Source organism: Ursus maritimus, unplaced genomic scaffold (genome assembly GCF_017311325.1).
Source record: "Ursus maritimus isolate PB19 unplaced genomic scaffold, ASM1731132v1 scaffold_16, whole genome shotgun sequence".
Classification (NCBI taxonomy): Eukaryota; Metazoa; Chordata; class Mammalia; order Carnivora; family Ursidae; genus Ursus; species Ursus maritimus.
This window is the reverse complement of record NW_024424008.1, coordinates 40,329,426-40,355,948: the sequence shown is the minus strand read 5'-3', so window position 1 is coordinate 40,355,948 and position 26,523 is coordinate 40,329,426. Positions and strand designations below refer to the sequence as shown.

Genomic DNA, 26,523 nt, shown 5'->3' with positions numbered 1-26,523 from the left:
AAGGCTGGGGATGCTGGCAGGCATCCAAAGGGCAGTGCCAAGCTGCCTAGAAAGTCCCAGTGTGGGAAAGAAGGCATCTTTACTCCTTTAGATCAATAGAGAAAAATGGCTGTGGCCAGGGGCTGCTCACTCTGACCCCAGAGTTGACGGTCCCTGGAAAGTTGTTACTGGTCTCTAAGAGGATTTCCCCCGTGAAGACTTAATATCTCAGAAGAGTGTGACAGGGAATCTCAAACCCCATGTCTGTTGCTCTCTCTATCACTGGTGGACGAGTGGATTGGAACTAGGGATCAAGAGACCTGTCAGTGTCCTCTTTCTCCCACACTCCTGATTCTAAATCCTGTAATAGGCCCTAGAAACTTGGCAGACAGGCCTTCCAGTGGAGGGAGCTGGTCTAATCCACAAAGCCTCTGGGCTGAGGTTAGTGCAAAGAAGGGAAATGAATGTCCCTCCTCGGCCCCTCCGCTCTGTTTTCACAGACTTAATGATGGGACGGAGCAATGAGGGCCAGGCAAGACTGAGCTCCCGCAAGCAGGGAGCAAGATAGGTGCCCGTTCTGGAACCACCCATCCCTACCCAACAGTCCATCGCTGTCCCATGTAAGGGGACACCAGGAGCTCTGAAACAGCTCCTATCAGTTAGGGAAACCTACAACCAGGCTTCCACCCTCGTCTTCATACCCAGTCTCCGACAAGTCACCGGCCAATAGAAAAAAATCCAGTCCAAAGAGGGGAGGAAGCAGCAGCACAGAAAAATCCCCAATTTGCCCTCCAATGACCTGGCTGACCAAAAAGGCAAGCCAGTGTCCAGTTACAGCCTCTCAGTCCTGCTGCCACCGGGGAGTGCACAGGGCTTGGGTACCACGTCCCACTCAGAGGTGGATGCCCCTTCGCAGATGGAAGCCGCCTCGGGACAAAAGAGATGGTCCTCAGCGGAGGCAAAGCACACTCCCGATGGCCCCGGGAAACCGGCCCCGGGGCCCGCAGCCGGGCCTGGGAAAGATGCCTGCAGAGAGGGCTTCTGAACATCCTAACATCTGTAGGAAGTGACTTCAGTCCTCTCCCGTCTTCCCTCCATCCACCCCTGCCCCATCCCCCAAAAGGAGTTTTAACACATTATTACCACTGAAGTCCTGAGGATTTGGTGACTCACCAGGCTCACACATGGTTCCAATGAGCCCTTGACCATTACATGGTAGGGGAGCAGGAAAAACAAATGAAAGCGGTTGTAATTCGGCAGCACCGGAGTTCAGACCTGCCAGACAAAAGGGATTGCAGGCATGTTCCCAAATCCGTTCAGGCACCTGACATGCAAAGCTATTTTTAATCACTGGATTTATTTCTTTCCTACGCCCTCCACCATCCTCCACCTCAGCAAATGTTTCGAAGTCAGAGCAAAACCCAAATTAATTCCAGGTGTTCAGGGAAACCCAGAGAGGCTCTTCCGTTCCAGAATCTGAGCCAGAAAGCAGAACTGCCCCCTGGGTCCTACAGCTGAATTTTCTTGCTCTCTACTTAGAGTGGTTCAAATCTCCTACCCTACACATTGGGCAAATGGCCTGAAAGAGGAAATATTTGAATGAGTGCGCCCTGCTGGAATGACTCCTCGATTCTTTGTTTTTTTCTAGCAGCCCTGGCAGGAGAAGGTGCACGAGGACAGGTCTCCAAGAGCGGCGAGATGGAGCATTCTTCTGTTATCCAGGATTCTTTCCCCACCTTGCACGGAGGATTAAATTAAATTAAATATGTGTGAAAATACCAGAGCCTAATACATAAGAGGTGCTCAGTAAATGACTGGTGACTTGGACAGAACTAAAAAGTATCCCGTAAAATACCAAGACTAAAAAAAAAAAAAAAAAAAGACACGATTTTATTTCCTAATGCTTCGAGAGACAGCAAGGAGAAGGAATCTGGCAATTTCCCCAGGTACAAGTAAAGCAACTGAGAAAATAAGAAAAAAATGAATGCAAAAATCCAGTTCTGAGATGTCAATGGAAATCAACATCTCCAGAATCCGACTCTTGAAAAGAGAACAGACTAATCTCTGACCTATTCTGCACCCTCCCGTCTGCTACGGGGAAACCTGTTACGCAGCAATATCGTCTCAAATGTGCCTTGCCAGGACATCACATCACAGCTCCAGGATCCAACACACCTAAGATGCTTTTCGGTTTTCCGAAGGTTCTACGAGTGCCATTTCAGAGGCCATACAGCACAAAACAAAATTGTAATTTGGGGCTCAAAACACTTTTCTAGATGTTTGAAACTTGCCAAACCCCAAGCTGTGTTTTACCCCCATCATTCACGTGCCCTTCAATGAATGACACTCTCACGATTTAAAAGAATGTTTTAACTGTGGAGATTTGGATTCCTGCATAAAAAGGGACAGCTCAACAGAGTACTTTGAAGAATCATTGAAAGTTCTGACATGACCCTTTCAAGCCATTTACTGACCATGTCCCATGCTTCAGATCATTTCCGACGTAGATTATTACCCTTGACTCCCTCCGCACCACACATTTTACAAGTCCTGAATGTCCCAGAACCGTGTGACTTCTTTGTCATGAAAAATACAGAGAAAAACACAGAGCCCCGTTTCTGTATTACTCAGGAGGAAAGCCTGAATTGGCCCCTTTCAGCCCCAAAGCTTTTCAGATGGCCACAGGAGCTCCTCTGGGCTCTTCTCCTGTCTTACACTTCTGAGTGAGGCCAAACTCCTGTCCTGCCATCAGCGAAAATCCTCATGACAGGACTATAAGGCTTTTGGAGCCAACGTGGCCCAGGATCACCCCACTCAAAGAGACTCGGGAAAATATCTGACACGTTCCATCTTGCTATAATCCCAGCTTCCTCTACGTCGAGTTTACACATGGGCCTTTGATGCCTCCCTCCCCGAGACCCTGGAGATGCTGGTTAATTGCGCTAAGCAATTTACCTGCACTTCACTTGCCTCTGATCTTTCAGTACTGTTATCAGAACAGAATTTTTCGTTTTACAGCACCTTTTTCCTCGTACTCTAACAGGCCCCTGAAAACCACCGGGTTTGCCGTATTATCTCCACCACATAGGTGAGGACACTGAGGCTCACAGGGGTCACCTGAGTGACTTTGCTAAGATGGTCAGGGCTGTGCGGTGGTCTGACCGGCGCGCAAACCCAGACCCTCCGATGTTAAAGCCAGGTGTGTTGTGCCCAGACCTATTCGCAGAGGTTAAAGCAGGGGCGGCGGAAATGTTGAACACCAGGACAGTTCTTTCCATTTCCCCCAACATTTTCATTATAGAGAACATTCCTCCGGGAGAAGAAAAGCGCCCCAATCCCTGAGACCCTCTGCGGAGAGCAGCCACATCCCCAGAGCGGAGGGGCCTCTCTGCACATCCTCCCCTAACCCACTCAGCTCAGGGCCCACCTGACACTTGGTCTGGGGGGCAAGACAGGCATGGTGGGGGGGTGGGGGGTTCGTGAGGATCACCAGGAAGGCCAGGCTGCTCAAGGTGGAGGATGAGGAGTTCTCTCCACGGGCAAAGGAAAAATCTGGGCAAACAAATGGAGTGGAGCCCGTTTATTTAGGCTGGAAGAGGTAAAGTTTTTCTGCACTTTTGAACTGTTTTCTCAAGGCCTGCCTCTCCCTCCCACGCAGGAAACAAACACAGAGACAGGCCTCTTGCAGCGAGGGCTCTAGTCGCTGAAGGCTAGCCCAGGAGAGGCAGAAGGAAGAGGGGCGCGAGGTGGGCGGCAGGGTCCACGGGGTGGGGGGGGGGGGGGGGGGGGGGGGGGCAGACAGGGAGGAGCTGGGAGAGGAGTAGGAGGGGAAGAGCTGGCAGGGAAGGCAGATGGCAGAGAAGGAAGAGAGGGAAAGAAAGGAGAACGCAGAGGAAGGAGATACTGGGAAATCTTAAACCAGAATAAAGGCCAGAGAGCAGAGTGGAAGAGGGCTGGGAGAGACAGCAACTTCCAATTAATGATGTTCAGAAAGCAGCATTTTTCCATAAATTTTGAAAGGAAATTCTCTCTCGACTTTCTTATTTATTTATACATTATATAAATACATTTTTAAACCAAAAAAGGACCTTTTTTTCCAATGGGAAAAAGCCTTGTCTGAGATGAAAGCCAGTCTTCAAAAACCCCTTAGAGGAAGCTGAAACCCCACATGTCTTGGTGCTACAGAAAGAAAAACAAAGTGGACATTCTTCCTGTGTTCTAAGGCTTTTTTATGCAGATGTGTTTTTCTTTTAATAAATAAATCTGGACAGAGAAGGAAAAAGCATACTCATACACATTCACACAGTGCAACTGTCTGTTTTCAACCCAGGGAAACCACAATGAAAAAGAAGAATACATAAGTCCACATTCCCAGTACAGGGACAAATATTCTCAACAGGGAGGCCACAGCCAGTGACAGCTATACAGTCTAAGTACGCAGCCCGCCCAAGCTCCCCAGATGGACAAAGGATGATGTGCTAATGAGTAACGACGAGGAGAGGTCGGGCCGGACCCAAGACCCAATCACCATCCTTCCCAGAAGGGCGCCCAGTGGTCCTTTAGGAAGACACCTGACTTGCTAAGACATTCAGTTGCTCTGCCCTTTTTGAGCCACTCCATTTTCCTTATGGACTGCAGTCACGATTTCTTCATGATTACACACACACTGAGTTCAAATCTGCCTTCTAATGAGGTCTAGCCTTTGACCCTCCTTCTGTGGGTTGAAGCCACGCATACGAGTTTCATCCTTCTTCCTCTATCGCTTTCCCAACTGCTTTAACATCCCTTTGTCACCACTTCTATCCATGTTTTTAAATTCCTTGGTGGTTCCTTCAAGCATTCATGATGGGCTGGTTCTGTCCCTGTCCCTCCCCCACCCAGGAGCATTCCTGCATGCCCATGTTCCTAAAGAGCATCAAGAACATTCCCAGGAGAACATGATGTTCTTCAAGAAGAAATGAGACCATCCCCCTACTCTGTGCACTTCTCTGGGCAGCGACCAATACTGAGTTTTCCAACAGCTACACGACAAAGGCCACTCAAGGTACACTGAGGCTGAACCAGTTCTCTATCCATTGACTGAATCTTATTAACCTCAGTGTAAGGCTTCACATTTATCCATATTGAACTGGACCTCGTTTGTTTTGATGCCTGTTTCCAGGTGCAGAGGTCTTTTTTTATATCACGAATCTGTCCTCATCCCATGAGCGTTGCACCATGTGCAACTCAGTATGTTTTCTCTATCCTGCTTTAATCCGAGCCCCTGATAAAAATGTTGAAAAGGCAATGACCAAGTCCTGAGCCCCCTAACAACAGAGATCATGTATCATTCTGACGCTGACACGTTCATCAAGACCCTTTTGGGTGTAGCAGCTCAACCAGTTACAAGTCCTGATTTTACCATGGTTGAGTCCACGCAGCCTAATCCTGACCACAAATATATCATAGAAAGACCTGGACAAAAGCCTCAATGGAATAAAAATAAGATTAAAAAAAAAAAAAGATTCAGATGCTGTGCCCAATGTGGGGCCAGTTCCCCCCAGGTTCTCTTGAAGTGCCAGACAAGAGCAAAGGCAAGCTGAGGGAAATGGAGCTGGGATTCAGACCTGTGAAGGAGGAGAGAAAGACAGAGAAAGAGACCCAGAGAAGGAGGGGGGTGGGAGGGAGGCCGGGAGAGAGGGAAGGAGGAAGGGAGGGAAGGAGAGTGAGAGAGAGCTTGAGAGCCCTCGTTATAGCCACTTTGCATCCAGAAACAATGGGCACTTAGAGAACAATGGCTACAGACAAAGTCTTGGTCTATTTATATCTGCCACTGTTAGTCCCAGACAGGAGGAACTGGAAGTCTGCCCTGTATGCACAGCTCCAACTGGACCCGAGCTGGGAGGAAGATGAGGTCACCAAGAATGTTGCCTGCTTAGAACAGGCTCCTTTTCTGCTTGCATAGTTTCTTCCTAGCCTAAAGGATCTCTTTAGGCCAGTAAAGAAGTTTGCTTGCCTACTGCTAAAATACAGCCACGGCTGAGAAGGGTTGGTCACAATCGTAACCACTGCTCAGCCAGCCCAAGGCAATTACTGCCTTTCTCTACAGAGGTCAAAGGACGGTGGGGATGTCAAAGGAAGACTAACCAGTAGATGGAGGTCAACTCTATGGTTCCTGATACAAGAGTCCTATCAGATCTGTTCATTACACATATCTCAGAGCACTACAAAAGAGCTTTTTTCTATGGGAAAGTTCCCTCCTCACCTCTTTGGAGCTAGCACAAGGAGGCTAGGAGCTGAAATTCACAGATTTGTGTGTTTCACATCTCCTGAAGATCTCTGCCTCCCCTTTAGTTCAGCCCCTTCTGACAGTCTCTCTCTTCTGGAAAGGTCATCTTCTGCTCTAACATGTCTTTGGAGTGATCATCAATTCCAATCCTTCCTGTTACTTATATTTTCTTTTGTAGGGTTCCACTTTTCTTTTAAGCTTTTATTTTATTTTATCTTAATTCTAATATAGTTAACACACAGTGTTATATTAGTTTCAGGTGTATAATACAGTAACCATGTTACTTAGATTCTTAATCCTCCAAGAAGCAGGCTAAAGAGAATCATCAGTGCCCTCATCAGCCTGTGACAGACACTAAAATGAAGATGAACAGAGCTGAGCCAGGGAAGAAGGGGTGGGGACACAGGAGTGAGCCCTGCAGGCGGTCCCCCTGCTGTACCCTTGCATTGCCTGTTTCCCCTGACGGCCCTCAGCATCCACAGGCAACCGGTAGCCAGCAACTGCGCCTCCTGGATCCAGTCCAACCTGACAGCCTCCTAGAATCCTAAGTGCAAAGCTGGCATCTCCCAAAATTCAGGGATTCACAGAGATCCCCTGAGGAGTCATTTCAGCTTCCCACTCATGCCTATCCTACCACCACCTCCCCTCCTTGCTCCTAGAAAACCAACTCTAAGGAGGCCGAAAGGAACCTAAATAAGATCATTTTCCTTTTTTTCATTTAACTAGCTTCGGATGTGTCATTGAGACCATCCCGGGTCACGTCACCACATTCACAGGGAACTAGAGGCAACGCTTTTTAATGTAAAAGCTTAAGCTCCGAGCAGACGAGTGCTGGACAAGGCTGCAGTGGGTGCCACCAGCGTGTGGTCCAATGTGATGTGCTGTGTTCCTTCGCCACCCCACCCCCACCCCCAGTGAATTCAGAAGGGCCTGCGTCAAGACGCTCAGAGTTTCGGCCATCTGAGCGTGGTCTAAGAAACTTGAATTACAGGCTAGCTGAGATCATCTGTGCAAGGCCACCACATGCAAGCGCTCCTGTACATCTTTCCTACTAGGCAGATGGTGGAGACTGAGACCCACATGACACATCGGACCACCTAAACCACACCAAACTGAAGATCTAAGAGGGCGCATGGGCCACCTCTCCTGCCCCACTAAATTCATTCCAACACTGCCTCTTTGACCCGCTCCCCATCTCCTCGCAACGTCCTCCCAACAGGCTAAAGGTTCCCTTCTACTCCAAGGGCCCTGTCATACCATCCCCGGTGCAATTCAAGAGAGCCACATGGGAGCCACATGGCAGAGTGGGGAGAAGGCAGAGAGACACACATTCCCACCCTGAAGTGGGGCTGACATCAGAGGAGATGCAAGAATTCCCACCCATCGTATGTTTGGCAAGTGCAGGAGGCAGCCCTTCTCTAGACCTCTCCATCAGTCTTCCCTAATGCCTGCGCACCAGATAAAATGTACCAAAGACTGATGGCATGGCCCGAACGTGGAACATCTGGAGTTTACAGCATCAGGCTTTATGGATTCAACAGCTCATGAACTAAAGGCCGCACTCAGTTCAGTAAATCCAAATGCACGTTCCTAATGAGGAATCAGAAATCCTGTTGCTTTGAGGGATTTAGGTAATAATTGCAGGGCATGAGCTCAAGTGCCCTGAGCTGCTAAGGAGGTAGTTAGGACCCAGAGAGATCGCTTCAAAGGGATTATGGGTATTCTCTGTAAACCATCGGTTCACTGCTAAACCTATCATCTGAGGCTACCCCAAAGTTTGTTTAGACCTACCTAATCTATAATTTTGGCCCCTATAGCTTCAACTTTGGCCTTTTTTATGGTGTTGGGCAGTGACTGTCATCCCACCCAACTCTACTTGTGTGTTCACACTTTTCCTTGGCTCTGTGTTCCTCTATATCGACCTCACTATGGCTCTATGACACGTAAAGCCTTATCTGGGGCCCAAAAGCAGGAAAGAGGAATTTATAGAATTTGCTATAAAACTTTAACAACTCCTTGGAGGGATGTTCTCCTTCCTGGCAACTCGGTGTAATTATAAGATGAATGAAAAGCAGGCTGTGGGTAGAGAGGAGGAGGAGCCGAGCTCTGTCACTGGTCAGGGGTCCCACACTATTCCCGGAACACAGCCTTAGATGGCCCTTCAGACGTCAGCTAGATCAAACCCTTTCTTTTACAGACAGGGAAAATGAAACTCAGAGAGGTAACATCAACTTGCCTTTGGTCACAGAGTTACTAATTCTAGACCTCTTGACTCCCTGTCCAGTATTTTTTTTTTCCCTCTATACCATTGTTGTTTATCCCTAGCAGTGCATGGGGAAGGGGTTGGTCTCCCTCCTAACTTTACCACTATGAAGCCCTGGTTCATCCTTCTGGACAAACACTGCTCTTCTCCAAGGTCCTAAGAATCAAGAAGGAACGATGCATCCAAAGATCTGAGAAACGGGACTTGGGACTGTATAGACCCATGATGCTACCTGTTCCTACTCCAGACGATAAGCTTTCAATAACAATGGTCAGGCTCTACTAGAGAAGAGTTTCCCTGGAATTCCAATACCAATTCCTTGGTATTCCAGTTGAATACCAGGAACTATAAAGCAAGCAACCTTTAATACCTAATTTCAATTGCATGATACCACTGCATATAACAGCTCTAAAACTTGAAGGTGCTGTTCCCATCAATCCAGACAGAGTGAGGACAGCGGTTAATTTTAGTGATCTAGTGACCTTTATCTGAAAAGCACCAAAAGAACAGATGACCATCATGCTAGTCAAAGATCTGTAACACTACCATTCAAGTCCCACCAGTATTCCAAATACAGTAATGGAGACACAGCGATAGGGTTGGGGGATACAACCAACCCCACCGACAAAGCCAGAACATAAAATCAGGGGCATTGGCCTGTACATTGAACCTGATGCTTCTAATTAATGAGGCCATATGTCTGGCTCAAAAGGCCATGTCCGAAAGCAACATCGGCAGCTCCAGTTCTAAATGAAATCCATTTAGAATGCAGGGAGCTAAGGATTTAGGGGGAAATACACCTAACTGTAATCTCTTCGCCTCTCCAGGGTTTTTTTTTTTTTTTCTCTCTCTCGCCTTTCAGAACAGGCCTAGCCTCTCGGCCCCAAACCTTCTGACCACCCCACTGCTGCCCCACAGTGTCGCCCACGCTGGCCCAGACTAGACCGCCCCGGATGCCTCTCCCAGTGGCAAACCCTTGTGGCCGAGAAGTCGCCAGGCAGACCCGATCTCCAGATCAATGGGTGTGATAGGCCAGCGGGTGGAGAGCAGAGAAAAAGTGATCAATGCAAAAGGGGGAGGGAGCAGAAGCCACTCTCCATCTGCCCAGGTCTGGTGGGAAAGGGAGACTGAGATGCGCAGCCCTCAGCCCTCATCCGCTGCTAATAAATGGCTCTGCCTCATCAGGAAGCCATTAGGAAATTGCAGCCACCACAGCCCTCAGCTCTCGGACCGAACGGTCTGCATGCAGATGGTGAAAGCACTCATTATCTCTGCCCAGACGTCCACTGGCTCACTACCCGGTGGAGCCGAAGCAAGTGAGCCACCAAAATAAAGCTGGGGCTTGCCTGATGAGGCAGCAGGCAGCAAGAAGGTCCTTAGAGCCTGGGGACAGGCAGAGAGCACCCCCGCCCCCAGGAAAGTACATGGAGCATCAGGGGAGAGTAGTGGGGGGGCTCTTATCAGGACACATGGGTCCACCTCCTGACGTCCTCTGCTGGATAGCTTTGCCAGCATTCCTTTATTCAAAAAGAGCTACTGTCTGCTAATGGGTATGGTGTGTTGCAAACGGACTAGAATTATGTATCAGTGATGGCTGTACAACTCTGTGAATATACTAAAAACCACCAAATTGTACACTTTAAAATGGTGAATTTTATGTTATGGAAATTAAAATCTCAATTTTAAATATATATGTGTCTGTGTGTATATATACATATGCATATATACGTACATATATATATATATATATATTTTTTTTTTAAGAGCTAGTGAGCCACCTGCTATGAGCCAAGCAACAACTCTGTGATTGGTAGACACAGACCCTCCCTTTTCGTGGGGGGAAACAAACCTCACACAGGCCCCAAGCAATAGCCACACAGTCACATCTTGTGATGAGCGACAAAACGATGACTAAGACAAAGGTTTTGCAATGGAGACAAAGTGAGGTGGGAGCTGGGCTCCAGAAGCTTTGGGGAAGGGGACAGGAACCGGCCTGCTGATGTCCTCTGTAGGGGTGCAAGACAGCGGGAGTGGGGGGTAAGGTGTGATGTAGGACTCCAAAGGATGGCATTATAGGGAAAGGGAAGACTGAGGGGCTGGGACTGTGCCACGAGGAAGCCTCCTAAGATAGCACATAGGCTCTGCCCACTGGAGACCAGAGGAGAGGCCGGGCACGCTCCACTTTCAGAGGCCGACTCGCCGAGCCTACAACTTCCGGTGTCTACAACTTCCGGGGCGGGGCCACCTAGGCAAGGCCTAAAGGGAGGGCCACAGACCGGGAGCAAGCAGAACGCCTCATGTTCCCCTTACCCAAAGATGTCCCCAGAAGACACTGCCCAAGCACTCCTACTTCGATCTACAAGCCTTTCAAGAAAAAGCAAATCATTATCAGCCCTGGTTCTTTCTGGACGTTTCTCTCCCCACCCCTGGAGGGAGACAGAGGAAGGGCAGGCAGAACAGAGCTTCAGGCAAACAAACCCTCCCACCCCCACCCCCGGGCCAGGCTCGCTGGATGTGAACCGGAGGAAGGTGCAGTCACAGCACTGTGACCAAAAGAGATCTTTTGGAAAATTCTTTTCCAAGAGGGATCATGAGTTTTGTCCCCTGGAATGCCCCGGAGCAGTTCTGATTGGTTCCGTGGCCTGACTCAGAATGAGCACAGCTCCACCCTCAGATGAGTAAATAAACTGACCCAAGGAAGGGAGGGAGAGAGAGGAGAAATGAGAACAGACGGGCGCAGGGCAGGACAGGAACCAGGAGAAGGCAAGCGCTGACCCTGGGGCAGGGAGCAGACAGATGAAATTTCGAGTCCGTTCCAGAGACGGGTGGTGTGGCAGAATTCAAGGAAGAATTCTGAGCCTTACACCCCACTCCAGTTGGGAGACAGCCCTGCCTTGGCAGCCTGCTCATTGCTGCTTTATAATATACTGAATTAGTCACTGGATTAGCAAGCACGTTTACACACACTGGCACACAGCTGTTTAAAGACACAGGATCCCCTTTTCTAGGTGCCAGATTCTGGCTATAAATCGACCATTGCAGTTGGCAACTGGCAGACTCCAGAGCTGCATGGTTTCTACAGACATCTTCAGCTGCAAAGCATGTCAGGGAGATTCAGCTAGAACTGGGGAGATCTAACAGGCATCTGCTGGAGGACGGAAGGGGCAGCGTGTGGAAAGGACACAAAGTGGGATTTTTCAGTCCTGAGGCTGATTTATCTTCAGGAGGTTGCCAAACAGATTCACTGGCCTGGACCTTCCCAGGGAGGAGCGAGCTCTGCCCCTGGCTTGCTCTTTTCACAAGTAGCAGAGGCTCCGTCCGGGACCTCGACTGCCTAAGGTCGCTCCCAAGGAAAGAAAGGATCCCAGGGCAAAGAAGGGAGTCCTTACACAGCTAAAATCGTTCTGTGCCCTCCCTAATAAGCTGCAATTCCAAGAAACATCCTTATAGACGAGGCAGGGGCAATGCCTGAAAATAATGCTTTCGGGTTGGAAACGTGACCGAAGTCCTAACTCAAGTTTTGGTTAAGTATGCGTGAGAGGAAGAAGATATTGCTAACTGGCCACAGGGACTGCTCTGGCCCGCTGGTTAAGGGGGTGTCGAGTGGAAAATTTTCTGTAACCAGGTTAACAGTAACCACAGTTTTAACAACCACTGAAGTCATAAGAGCGCTGTCAGCAATGCACACGGTGGCCGACAAGATAATGATAAAATACCATTTATTGAGACCCTGTGGCAGCGGAAAAGTATTGTCTCAAATTTTCTCAAATCCTGACAACAGCCCTGAAAGCTCTTTATTAGGTTCTCCATTGTAAGAATCAGCAAAAACAAGGCTTACGGAAGCTAAATACTTTGCCTAAGGACAAATCAGCAAGCAGAGTGTCTGAATTCAAACCCAGGGCCAGCTCACGTCAGGCCTGCTGTTCCCAGGACACCATGGTGCCTGCAGTGAGGGACATCCTCATCACCCACATAATGAACGGCAGACTGTGATTTGGGGACAAAGATGACTTTCTACGGAGCAACCTAAATGAACCTAAATGCAAATCCCTTCCCTTGCACTTAGATGTCTCATCCACCAAATGGGAAAAAGAGAATATAGAGAGATCTTAAGATTATGGGAAGAAACTTGTGGCATACGCAAATCCACCCGGCAAACAGAAAAAGCAAATACAATTTCTATAAAAGGTACACTGCAGTGAGGCATTTTGAGAAGATTTGCGAAGAGATTTGTGACGGGTTTGCGTAGGAGGAACCTATCTTGCACCACCAGCTTTTAGAAATTCAAATATTAATTCCCTGGAATTGGTGTGCCCATAAAAACACTGAAAATATTCTCTTCTTAGAAAGCAAGGCAGCCGAGGGCCACCGGGAGATGGGACTCATCTTTGCTCCTCGCTCGCTGTCTGCAGCATGCCTGCGAGCAGCACAACCCCACCAAACCCTATGAACCCAGAGGCAAGTCACCAGGGCCCAATCTCATTTTTAAAGAAACAAAATCGCTGTTTTGTTCGTCCAGCACCCCAAATCCTTTGGAGACACTGAAGCCAGTTTGGAATTTCACATTTCCCCCATCAGCCCATCCATCACAAAGGACTACAGGTGAGGGCGTGGAAAAGCCACAAAGCCCCCCTAAGAGAAACCTTCAAAAATTCAGAAATAAAGCAATAGATACTTTTTTTTTTTTTAAATCTGCAATTGAATCAGAGGTTAACTGCAGGTCCGCCATGTAGACACTGATTCATTCCATGTGTGTTTATTTATCTACAAACATTCCTGTTGCATCAAGTGGCCTCAAGGCCTAGACTTGTGCCTCTGAACGTCCCCTCCCTGGAGAATTCTCAAGCAAGGGTGGAGCTCTTACTTCAGTCCTCGATTTCCCAATCTGGAAAATGGGGGCCAAAGCCTCAGTTCTGTAGGTAAGCTTGGTGAATTTAGTTGGTGACTTTTCATTTGTGCATTTTGAATTTGAAAAGGCGTAGTGACAATTCTAGGAACTTTTTTTGGGGGGGGGGCTTTCTCTGTATTACACATCCCAATGGTGGATATTTATAGATCTACTGAATGCTTTCTTCCTTACCCTGACAATAACGAGGAGCCTGAGGGAGCCCTAATGCACAAAATGATATTCCAAAAACAAAGCCTCTGATGAGAATGTTAGCAAATTCTCTCTCCGAACAGATTCTAAGTTGGGAGGACTTTGTCATTGCAAAGATCTAAGCTCAAATTTGTGACTTGAGAGCTCTAGAACCTTGGCAAAATTAACTGAGCCTTTCTGAGACTCAATTTCTTATCTTCAAAATGGGGGATTAAAAGACCAACCTCACGGAGTTGTTTAAGGAAGGTGATTATTAGGGCCAAGCACCCTACCATTCGCCTGGCACATGGTAGGTACTCTATAAATATTAGTTTTACTCCTCTCACTCCTCCAAACTGAAACCCAGATACATACAAAGACCAAAAACAAGCACCAGCAGTTTTGAAGAACGTTTGGTTTCCATTAGGAGGCAAGGAAGGTGTAAGATTGAACTCTTGATCTGACGTGAAATCAAGGATGCGTTTCCTGTACACACACACATGACTCACCCTTAGTTCGTATGTATTCAGTATCGTAACTCTGTATCATATCTCTCCTTAATTTAATAACATTTCTTGTATCACCAGTGACTCCAGAGTACTTTCTAAACCTGAGCTCATGAACTCTCCCACTCTCCCAAGGAGAGGCAGCTCTCGCAGGAGGATCAAGCACCCTTCTTCCAAAAGAGAAGAGCGATGTCACAGAGATGTGGAAAGAGAAGAGCGATGTCACAGAGATGTGGCAGTGTCTGGCATCCCAGAGTAAAAAGAGACCCAGCTCTCCTCATTCCCACACCAGGCAATAAAAGGTAAAAGGATAACCACCTATAAGAAGACCTGCCCAGTTTCAAGCACAGAAAACATTCAAACCGGGAAAAGGTAAGACCACGGGCTCCTTCGGCTTGACCCAAACTCCCCTCAAGTGGAGAGCACGAAGCCAAAGGTCAGGTTGAGAAGGAGACACACTTCCAGCCACACTAAGATTCGCCTTGAAAGACGAGATCTTCCTGGCAAGCATTAAGTTTAGGGCTGAGATTCAAAAGTGCCAAACTTAACATGATTATCTCTGTTTTTGCTGCAATCAGGGGTACCACCCTCTACTCCCCATTCCCATCTCCTCTTGTCCTACAATCCAGAGCCCTCCCAAGGGCACTGCAGGCTACTTAGGATTGCATTCACCCCGAGGAAAACAACAACATGCCAAGGGGATACTTCTCAGTGTAACAACCTGTCACCACCTTGGAACGCTCTAGTTTCCAGAATGACCGACACAAGAGGGAGGGGGCTTATTTTATTGCTAAGGAACAACACATTGTATGAGTTTGCTCAACTCGGGCGTGTATATACCAGATGCCATGGCAAATGCCCCTGCCCCAGATGGAAGCTAACGGGGGAAAAAAAACCCCACTTATCTAAGATATCATTCCTTCTTATACACCTTTTTGACACAATTCTTTCTCATAAAATGCAGTATGAGATTCAAAGCTTTTTGTTTTTCAGTTTTTGGGGTTTTTTTTCCCCTCCAGCTACCTGAAGTTCCTGCTAGTCATCAAAATGGACCTCATTTGTTAAAATGGATAAACAGAGGCACAGAAGACTATATATTTCAACATAGCAAAACAGGTTGGACAGGGATTCTTTTCAAAATTATTTATATTTAAAAAATAATGTATTTCTCCAAGTCCAAAGTCAACCCATCCCAGAGGGAAACTGCATATTTATCTAGAAGCCTGCGGAGTAACTCACATTTTTTTTTTTAACTTCTTGAGAAGAAACTAACTTGCCATCCTACTTAGTTGGCCAGTGCGTTGGCATCACGGAAAGCTATGCAGATTTTTCGGATCCTATGTCAGAGTCATCTGTGCAACCCACTCTGAGCTCACTAGTTAGCCAACTGTGTGGGACCCACTAACTACATATAAAATATGTGGGGGAAATCTATTTCTTACAAAAGAGAAGAGGGTGTCTTGTTGGCATTTCTGATCTCGAGCTAATGTTTATTACTATTATTATTATTACTATTATCATTAACATTGAATGCACTATGTACTCACCAAATCAAAGAAATAGTGAAAATGTGTATGGCTGAATGGAAATGTCAGGGTTTGGAGGAATACAGCTTCCTGTTCTAACTCTGCCACTGAACTGACTGTGTAAACTCGGGGGAAAAAATAACAACAACTCAGAATCACTGCTCTGCAGTTGTCCCATTTATAAAATGTTACTAATTAAAAAAATTACCTTGAGGTTCAAGTGTGGTGAAGTCACGTGTCTAACTGTAAAACTGCTACCAAATTATAAACAAGTATTAAGGGACTTGGTGGATAATAAACATGAAAGACCTGAGTGTTTCCCCCAAATTCTACAAGCATCCCAATATTTCTGCACATTTTGGAGGCAGCAGACCCGGAACTTCCGAGTAAGTGGGTCTAAATCTAGAGCCCTGCACTCACCAGCTGTGTGAGCTCAGGCAAGTTGCTGAACCTCTCTGTATCTTCCTCTGTGAAATGGAAATAATCCTTAGCCATTGGCAGTTAGTGTAAAATAATGAAGCCCTCAGCACATGAATACCCTCGCGGATGAATAATTAGCACCTAGCAACTAGTGGGGGGGGGGGAAGAGGGGCAAGATGAGGGAGAGAAGGACCCACATAAGTAGATAGAGTGTACCTTGATACCAATGGCAGTTTTTCTTGTTTTTCCCCAAACTGGCATGCCGCCCTTAGACGCCTGCCGCTGACAGAAAAGGGGAAAATTGTGACAGGCCTTTCTCAAAGTGTAGAAATAACATCAAGAAAATGATTTTCAGATAACAGCTGTGTGCAGGCGACACTCTTCCACGGCTGCAAAGAGCGACCTTTGAGAAGCAAGGCGGCCTGGGCTCGCCACGCCCCAGCACCCGCTTGTACCTTCAGGGACACGGCTGGGGCCACTAAAGCAGGTGGTGTCTTTGTGGCCCCTGACTCGGCCGGACGGCCAGCGCCTGCAGAAGAGTCAGCTGCTTGCTGCGTGAACAGCCAGAGCCAGCAGGCCTGGGCCCTTCCCTCTATACAAACAGGAGACAGGGGCCTTGACTGACCGAGTATGTCAGGAAGAGGCACCGCGGTGGCTTTCAGCAGAACGCATTCCTGCTGCCGGAGGGGACTGTTTCCCTCTCGAGCGGTGCGCTGAGAAGTGGCAGCTTAGACAGAATCTGCTCACTGCTCACATGCTCAGCCTGGAGGATGCAGCTGGGGCCGGCTGCCTCACCTACCGGACCCCTCCTTCCTACATCTCCTTCCTCCAGACGAGACCCCACACTGGAACTGCCTTCCGCTGCAACTGTAGCAAAGGCTGATGGGACAAGGAAGCTGTTGCATCGAGGGGGACCAAGAGGAAGGTCTGCCCCTGGTCCAGTGTCACCCCAGAGACAATGTGCCCGGTTTCTCCAATGGCAAGCGACGCCGGGAACAGTTTCCATCACCTCCCTCCACGAGAGTTACTAACCTTCACAGATGTATCCCAAATTCTCCCAATGATGGACAAAATGTGAGGATTAGGAGAAAAACATCCTCATTTTGCCGACCTCTTGAGTGACATTCTATGCTTTCGCCCAGCGTGAATTATTTCAAATGTTCTCTAAAATCATAAAATGTCAGGGTAAAGAGAAATCTTACGGGTCATCTTCTCTGGTTCGTGTATTTGACTGAGGAAGAACATGAGGTCCAGAAAAAATGAAATGACTTGCCCAAGGTCACGCAGACAAACAGGTGCAAAGCTATGGCTAAACTCCAGGGCTGCTGACTCTCCAAGCAATGATGGGCCCCCCCAGAGTGTACCCCCTACTCACAATATTTATTCCTACTATGCTCCTAAGTCTCCCCTTACCATGCATGAATCCTCACTGTAGTCCGCACATTTAATTAGTATTCCAGTGACATAAGACAACTTTGTATAGTGTACAGAATTCCCTTAAGTTTTAGGCAAGGAATATCAGATAGAAAAAACATACAAATACTAGAAGTACAAAGGTCATCACATGGAAACTCTTCCACCAAAAATGTCCTGGTGATGGACTTTCTGAAGGGTATTTTAAAATCAGATTCAACAACACACTCTTATTTTAAACATGAACGCTAAGTAATGAATTACCCTAGCACAAAACTGTTATCACACAAAAATGGCATTCGATGAGAGCCGTTACAGTACCTACCACATAGTAAGAGTTCCTAAATGCTTCAAAAACCATGGATCTACAAACACTCCCTGGGCTCAGGAATGCCCTTGCCTGACCTAGATGTTTTATTTTCCATTCGTACCTTGAAAATAGGTACCTGATTGATTCTGTCATCTACTCTGAGGTTTAACGCCTATTCTGATAAACTGATACAGAGGTTTTAACAACTAACAGTATGAGTAGGAGGTAAAGTAATGCTACCAAAAAAAAAAAAAAAAAAAAAAATCTCTCTCAGAAGCCTATTCAGTAACACTTCTCTGTCCTTAAACCCTCCCTACCTTCAAAGGCAAAATTCATCCTGAGATTCAAAATGTTCTCACATGGGTCCTGCCTTCACGTTTCCTTCTCTCTTCCTTTTCTACAATCAAGGTAGTTTTCTTCATATTTATGTAAGCTTTTATTTTACTCTAAACTTTCGGCATTCTTCCCACACTGTTCTTTCTATCTAAAATAATCCTTTCCCTGTTCTTACGCCTCCTTCAAATGCTTCTGAAATAGCCATGTTCTCCCTGAAGTTGACCTGCGAAATTATTCTAGCCTAGAAGTGTTGCAAGAGAGAGCCCAACAGGCACAGAAAATATAAATAATCATTGATCCACATGCAGGTCCATAAATTCCCACAACGGTCTTCTTGCATTTTCAGCCATGGAAGCATGTGGAGCCCAGGGAAGATCTCATCTGATTTACCCCCACCAGCCCTGCATCCGCAGGGGATTTAAAGACCCCTGAAGAGATTCCACAGATGAAGAATGGAGAGCCAAGGTCACCCACCTGGCCACCCAAGACTAGTCCCTATGAGGATTTTTCCAAAAGTCTATGAAATAACCACTTCAATTCTTTTATTCATTTTCGATTATTTTTTTGTTCCTTTATGAGTTCTTTCATACTTTCTTACTCCTTTTTTCTCTCTCTTCCTTTTTAGCCAAAAGAGATGTTGCAATTGAATCCACCATTCCCTTCCTCCACTCCTAAAGCACTGAGGGCTTGCTTTTTACTTTTGTTTTTGTGTTTACCCACTTTAATGGTACAAAAAAAAAAACAAAAAAACCTCCTTTTTTTCTTGCCCTTTTTGATCCCATCAGTAAAACTTCTCATCTTGGACAAGCATTAAAACAAAACAAAGCAAAAATGTTAATTGTCTTCACTTGTGTAATGATGACATTTCCCCCCTACTCAAAAGTTCATTTTCACACAAACACACCCCCACACACACAGACACACAACACACACGACGTGCAAAAAGTTTACAGTTCCTCTGCAGAACCTTGCAAAGCAGAAATCAACAGCTTAGCATAGCTCCCCAGAGCTACCGAGAGGTTTCAAATGCTTGAAGTGAACTTGTTTGAGGTTGATTTGTAGTTGTTTCTCAGGCTCTGAGAAATATTATATTATGCGTCAAAAACACATTTAAAAATATAACTCACGGTTGGGGGAAAACCACACTGAACTTGAATTGTTTCAAACTCTTAATCTGGCCCTCGTAGCTTACTTTGGATGGTCTAAACCCCAAGGTTAACAATTGAGAATAGATAGTATAAAGAATATTATCATCAAAGTTCAGTGTCTAAATGGTGTGACCCTCATTTGCTGGGAGAGTCCCAGCTCACGTCCATCATTCTAGTATAATTATTCACAGTGCCCATTACATTCTGAAAAGTGTCCCAGTTTAGATGGTAAATTACATGAACTCACTACCTATACACCATTAAGATCTGAAATCCAGTAGCCTAAAACCGGCCAATACTACTTTGGGTCTTAAAGCACCATCCAGGTCAGTATTTTACAATTCTCAGGGACAGAACTAAATGCTTCAGAAAAGGACAATTGAAAAAAGTTGATGGGACAGTAAGAAGCAACATGGGGAGCATCTAGTGACAGACTTGGACCCAAGCAGCACAAACTGGAAAGCACCCGGGAAATATGACAAAGTTGGCCAAATGATCAATAAATATTTATGGCTTGAACAGCAATATTTTGAGTGTGTCTGTAAGCATGGCTCCCTGCCAATGAAATTGGATCTCCTGCAACCTACACCACAGACCAATTTCTTTCTGTATCTGCACGGAGACTCTGAACTACACAATTAAAAGAAAAAAGTAACACAGATAGGCACAGGGCTTCGGAAAATTAGCCAAGTAGAAATAGCCTGCTTATGCAATTTGAAAAACATCTACTGACATTTTGAAAAAAAGATGTCTTGAACCCAACTGAAAAAAGCGAAGCCACAGACACATGACAAATAGAAATGATAGATTTGGGAGTTGTCTTAATGTTCTCAATGCTGAGTAAAGGACTGCTTAGCAGCTGTAAGCAAAGAGTGGGCCTAAGAGGCTGTGAACAGGAGAGCAATTCTCATCGGACATTCTGTACGAGCAGGGAAGTGGGGCCAACATTTCATTCTGGAGCAGCCAGATAAAAATATGGAGACTGTATTGTCAATATACAAATCCACCTCTATGATGACTGTGTGGGTCCCAGGATATTAATTACTTGGAGGAAATGCTCCCCATAAGGCAGTGATAGAGGAACCCATATCTTACCCAGGGACAAGTGGTCGGGGTGTGTGTTTCTCGATTAGCCAGGGGAGGTCGTGGAGGGCTGGTGGGTCTACAGGTAGAATCCCAAAGCTCGCCCTCCCTCCTTGTGCCAGGATAACTACACACAGTCCCCCGACCCATGAAATGGCCTTGAAAATACTACATTTCAGTTGGGAAAAAATAAAACGATTGGTGTGTAGACAGCAAATGTAGGGGCCTGTGGCTTCTTTTGGAAGCAGGAAAATTAAACTACTGCTGTATTAAGAAAACAAACTCGTTGCTGATCTATGTCTCTCGTGGGCCAGATTGTGAGTGAGATTATATGCAGAGCTGTGTCCGTGATGCAAGAGGCAAAACAGGCAGCATCAGGAGGCTCCAGGAAGGATGTGACCTTGGAAGTGAACATAATCGCCTCCCCACCTGTGAGAGAGAGAAGGACATCTGGAAGACATTGGAAAAACAAGAACCCTAGTTCTCTGCTTGGCCATCTGAGGCAAGCCTGGCTCGAACCTGCAAGCACCTTCCTAAAGCACCACATCTGGACTGGCAGGCCTGGAGCCTGCCCATGGAACAGGCCTCTCCCTAAGCTCAGGAGAGTCACGCAAGGTGGCAGGAAGTCCCGCACCGATTCAACCCCCAGAGCATCCACCATCACTGCTTTCTCATATGCCCCCTTTATATATATCTATATAGTTGTTTATATATAATTGTAATTGTTTGTATATATACACATATATATAATTGTTTATATATATAATTGTAATTGTTTATATACATATATATATACACACACACACACATATATATGTAATTGTTTTAAACAGCCCCTTTTAATTTCCAGAATTTCTATGAATAACATGGTGCTTTTGTTTTAGGTATAAAATGCCTGCCACAGCTTATCAGTGTGTAAGTTTCTAACAGTGTGGCCTTGGGCAAATTATGCACCTCTTTGAATATCATTTTTCTCATCTGAAAAATGGAGAAAATAATAGCTCTCCCCACCTGAGTTAGTGTGAAGGGTAAAAAAGTGTTATTTGATGTGGAAGTGCCAGGTACATAATGGGGGCTCCATAATTTGTCATTTGTGGATGGCAAGACTCTACCTTCCATGCCAGCTCATGGGATACCACTATAGCCACGGGTTATTCATTCCACAAACCGGAGAGATGTCTGTAATTACGCTGTTGCTACAGCCATTGTAGAGTTATCTGTGCTCTTTGAAAGAGAGAGCCCTGCTTTCCTGAAAAATCCTGACCTACACTAACCAGCTCTCTGCCTTGCAGAGCATTTTGCTGGAGCCCAGAGTGAGCTGGGTTCTGGGAGGCTGACCACGGGCTGGTTTGTCTCCTGGGGGAGGGTGGGGGTGGGGGGAGGCGGGTGGTGATCCTCCTCCAGGGTGGTCTGGTCTCTTTAAGAAAGAAAAAAAAGTTACATAGACAAAAAAACAGCAATACAAACCAACCAAAAATGCCAGGAATGCAAACTCTGCCAACCAAATAAATAAATAAAATGTGCGATACTTTATAAGAAGTGGACACGATGCCTTTCTCAACCCTGCATAACTGAACCACTGCTTTTTTCATCAGCCCTTCGAATGTCCCCCCGGCCCCTAGTCTTGGTGGCCTTCTTGCTTAGAGGTAGCACTGACACCCTCCATCACCCAAAGTGACTGACCGACCCCTGCCCCTTTCTTTAGCTCTGTGTTGAGACCTGGAGGTACTGGGACACTCGGCAAGTTACCTGGCTCACTGTGTTGGCTCTGTGAGGCACAGCATGGAACCCCACTGGCACGAGATCTCAGCCAAGGTGGTGCCAAGAGTTCTTTTAACTTGACCCTTCCTGCCCTCTCAAAAAAGGAGGGGAGGTGCATAATAGAGCAGTAGCCCCTTATGAAACATTTCAAGGGCCCCTGAAAATTCTACACTGGTCAGGCTCATTTTCTGTCAACTTGTTTTCTAATTAACAGTGGAGAATTTCTTAAGGGTCAGTACTGTTTTAAGATTGTTTGCACATCAAGAGACACAATTCTCCTACCAGCCCTAAAAGATCGAACAGTTATTACACTCATTTTGCGGATGCAAGAGCTAGAGCACAGAGAGATGAAGTAATTTGTCCAAAGTCACACAGCTAGTGAGTGGCAGAGCTGGGATTCAAACCCAGACAGGCTGGCTCCAGAGTCTGGGCTCTGAACCACCGGGCTCGTTAGTCACTAATGGAGTGTGGTCCGTAGGGGACTGGAAGCACAGTGAATGAGCGAGCTTAATAGCCTGGGCAGCTCTGCCCTTCTCTCTTGTCTACACTGATGAAGACACAAAGGCTGACCAAAGGGACGGCGAAAGGAACAAATCTTCCTATCTCTAAGGGCAATATGAGTCCCTGATCGAGGCACATCCCCTATGGGGGTAGTGAACATCCAGAATTAGAACTCCTGCTCGTTGGGGCGCCTGGGTGGCACAGCAGTTAAGCGTATGCCTTCGGCTCAGGGCGTGATCCCAGCGTTCTGGGATCGAGCCCCACATCAGGCTCCTCTGCTATGAGCCTGCTTCTTCCTCTCCCACTCCCCCTGCTTGTGTTCCCTCTTTCGCTGCCTGTCTCTATCTCTGTCAAATAAATAAATAAAGTCTTTAAAAAAAAAAAAGAAAGAACTCCTGCTGGTCTCTGGACATTATGCTCACCTCACCAAGAAGGTGGAATGGGGAAGGAGGGGAAAAATGAAGCGGCTCGGGAATGTATTTGCTTTGGCACCTAGCCTCCACCCTTCTCAGTAAGCTCCACACCAGGAGGGGACTCCGTGGACACTCCACTCTCCAAGGCTTTGTTTGTTTTAGCCCATTTAAGATCTGAGAGGCCCCCCCCCCCCGCCATCACCTACTGCAATCAAAATGGTATACCCACTTTACACTTCCAAGGGATATCCAATTCCCAGGTTATTCCAAAATATATGTTAATTTGGTACTTAAAGCTGTTGAAAATCCTGGGAGGTCTCAATCTAGAAGAAATGTGAATAAAAGTTCTGGATCAGGTCCTAGCCACAAAGACAGGCACATAACCCAGGGCTCCTGTTTCAACACCCACTTCCTACTGACTCCCTACTGGCTCCCATGTATTGGGGAAGGTGGGGGGAGGGAAATCCTGGTTTAATTATTTAAGCCAGATAAGATCCCAAACTAGTTGTCTCCACACCTAAGAAACTAAACGACCCAAAGAATCATTCTGAAAAAATATTTAAGTCACAGCTGTGGACACAAAGCCACACTGTGAAAAGTTAAACTTTAAACACATGTCCTATATGGTCTGATGGGCAAAGCAAATCCCCACTTAGTCAGTGTCTTCTCCACCCACCAACAAAGGCAGGCAGCCCTGGCCAGTGTTTCTTCTATCCATGCACCTGCAAGGTTAAGCCTCAACTGAAGTTTCTTTGCTGAGTGTTTCAAAGGTAACTTGCAGTATTACTCAAGGCAACATACACCGAGAAGTTAGAAAAAGGGACTGATTTTACTCGAGCCATGGGCTTACGAGATTTTCTTAAGTAAGTGACTTACCTTCTCTGGGCCTCTATTTTCCTTTCTGAGATATGGGTACAATGTTCACATATATGCTACTAAAAATCCAGAAAAAATACATAAACTAAAACTTCTATAAATTTTCAAGTTTCTCTATTTTCCCCCAAGACAGTCCCAGAAATCAAATCTCGTTGTGATGAATGGCAGCAGATTGCCCAATTTCTCTGACCAGCTGAAATTTTGTTGTCTCGAAGGCTGATTACAAAACCTGAGCAGTGGCTTGTCAGCCTTTTTTGAAAAAGAGAGGCACTCTAAAGACACTTATTATAACAGATTTTGACTGTAGGGTTAGGGCTTACTATTCCCATTTTACAGATGGGAATGCTAAGCAAAGTTACTTGCCCTGGGACTTATTTTTATCAATAACCAAAATAACACCACCATATGCTCAAAATCTCTAATATATAATATTAAATTACCCCCCCCAAAATGACTTCAGCTGTTTACTGCGATCTAAAACACGTGTTCCCAGGGGCGCTTCTTCATTCCCAGCACAGAAATCCATTGTAGGTATGTGGACTGACCTATCTTACTCGATACTTCCCAGACAGCCAAATCTGTCTCTTCCCCATAAACGCGCACATAAACAAGCCATTCTTAAGGAAAGAACCTATTAGTTGAGTTTATATCTTTGCTGGGAACTATCCTTTCATTTCTTTGATACACGGCTTGGATCAATTGTGACTACAGAATTCATTCTTGGCTTCCTTGAACCCCAAACACAACCAGCACAACGACATCCTTCCTGAACTATAGCTCTAAGTGCCTGAAATGTCTCCATGGTTCTAGTTGATCTCAGCATTGCTCTGACCGGCATCATCCTTGTGACAACAAACAAGCTTAGCCTTCTTTGTGCACTTCCCACTGGAACTCCGAATACTGGGGTTGAAGGTTCGGGGGTCTAACGGGAGAGGACAGGGCCATGTCTTCATTAACATTTCGGGAAGATCTCTCCGAAGGACAGAACATCAGCTTGGCTTGGAAGTTTAAGCAGATGAAGAAAGGGTTAAAATAAGCAACTGATGACGGCAGAGGCAAAGAAGTGTCAACCAAAGTCAAGAGCAGCTAAACTTACCAATAATCAGATACAACAGAGCAGCAGGTCACTGCAATTAATTATTTTCCAGAAAGCATCACCTTCTCTCCATATCTTATTATATATACCTTTACCTCTAAAATCACTCATCTTGGAAGGATAGCTGGCGGTTCCTTATTCTAAAAGAAAACATCTATTCTTCTCAAACTGCATTTATTCCAGGACTTCTGGACTCCGTGAAACTGCTTAGCATCAAAAATTGTGTCTAAGACAAAATCAAATCTCTTTCTTATCCCCTTCTTCTAAATCCTTCAAATCAAAGAGTTGGATAACACCACCCACCAAAGACCCAAAGTCACGTCTGGGGTCAGGATGTTTTCTCTCTTCTAACAGATCTTTGGTACCAGAGGACAAACATGTGGCAGATGAGAAAGATCTGGATAGGCTAAGTAACCTGCATGAATAGAATCAGGATGTTTCCAGAAGTTAAGATGATCATTTCAGTTCTCCTACCACCTCCTTGCCCTCAACCCAGAAAAGAAGAGCCAGATAGCAAAGGGACATGTGACAGAGGAGCTCAGGAAGGCAAGACGTTTGAAAATGTGCTTGTAGGCCAGCCAGTGAGACACTGTTTCGGCTCTTACTGCCCAGGGCCCTCCATCCAGCTCCAGTTCTGGGAGATGCAGGGCCAGCGGATGATGTCTTCTGCGCAGTATCCATCCCCCCTAACGCTAAGGAATAAGGCCAGAGCGTGCTCGCTCATTTGGAAAGATTAAAAAAAAAAAAAAAAACAGGAATGAGGGTGCTGGACATTCTATAGGCTTTTTCCCACTACTCACAAAAACACAGCTGTGAAAATAAATACCACCCCCCATACAAGGGTCTCAGGCCACCAACAGTCCTCCTCCTCTTCTCTACCTTGCTCCAGCTGCCACCAGCATCGCCTCGCTCAGGCAGAAACGCACTGCCTGGGAGGGAACCGCGGAAAGGGGGAGAAGCGGAGGGGACCCCAGCCTCTGGCCGAAAGCTGGCGTGGGGGCCTCGACAGTCACCACTCACCCGGAGAGGGGAAAAGCTCCAGATCGACTTTTTCCGTCTTGATGATGGTGAGAGTCGGTTTGAGATCGACGGCCGCCTTCATGGTGCCAGGAGTGGGGGGCAGACAGGATTATAGCAAGTTTGCTGTTATTCTTGTTGTTTGTCTTTTTAATGGGGATTAGTAACAGGGGAAGGGGGACGGGGGGAGTCCGACTTTCTTCCCTAAGATCTCAAATTCCCGCTGACTTTTCCCCGCGCCCAGAAGGTGCGCGCCCGGCACTCTCTCCCGGGAAGTTGGCACTTTGCGGAGAAGTGCGCGCGCCCCGGGTCCCAGCCTCGCCTGCGCCTCGCCCCGCTCCTCCTCGTCCTCGCCCCACTCCTCCTCTCCGCCGGCAGGCAGCTTCAGCTCGCTCTCGCTCTCCGGAGCCGCGCTCTCCCTCCCTCTCTCCCTCCTCTTTAGGGCGTTTCTCGCGGCGCCGAGCCTCGGCCGCCGGGTCTGCGCGCCCGCCCCCCCCCATCCCCCAGGATCTCCGCTGGGGGCGGGGGGG

General features: G+C 46.7%; 1 protein-coding gene across 4 annotated transcripts in view; it reads right to left on the bottom strand.

The window, feature by feature from the left end:
- The window catches only part of ETS1 (ETS proto-oncogene 1, transcription factor), a 65,888-nt gene extending 39,413 nt beyond the window's left edge, over positions 1-26,475 (bottom strand). Inside the window, exons 1-2 of one of the 4 annotated variants that reach the window (XM_040631042.1) lie at positions 25,997-26,475; positions 1,153-1,254 (exon numbers count right to left, since the gene is read on the bottom strand). In XM_040631042.1, the coding sequence (XP_040486976.1) occupies positions 1,153-1,254; positions 25,997-26,078 (184 nt within the window). In that variant the 5' untranslated portion in view covers positions 26,079-26,475. The remainder of the gene's footprint in view (positions 1-1,152; positions 1,255-25,996) is intronic. The other 3 variants (XM_008688305.2, XM_040631043.1, XM_008688306.2) reach the window with 3 other exon arrangements.
- Positions 26,476-26,523: the final 48 nt, after the last annotated feature.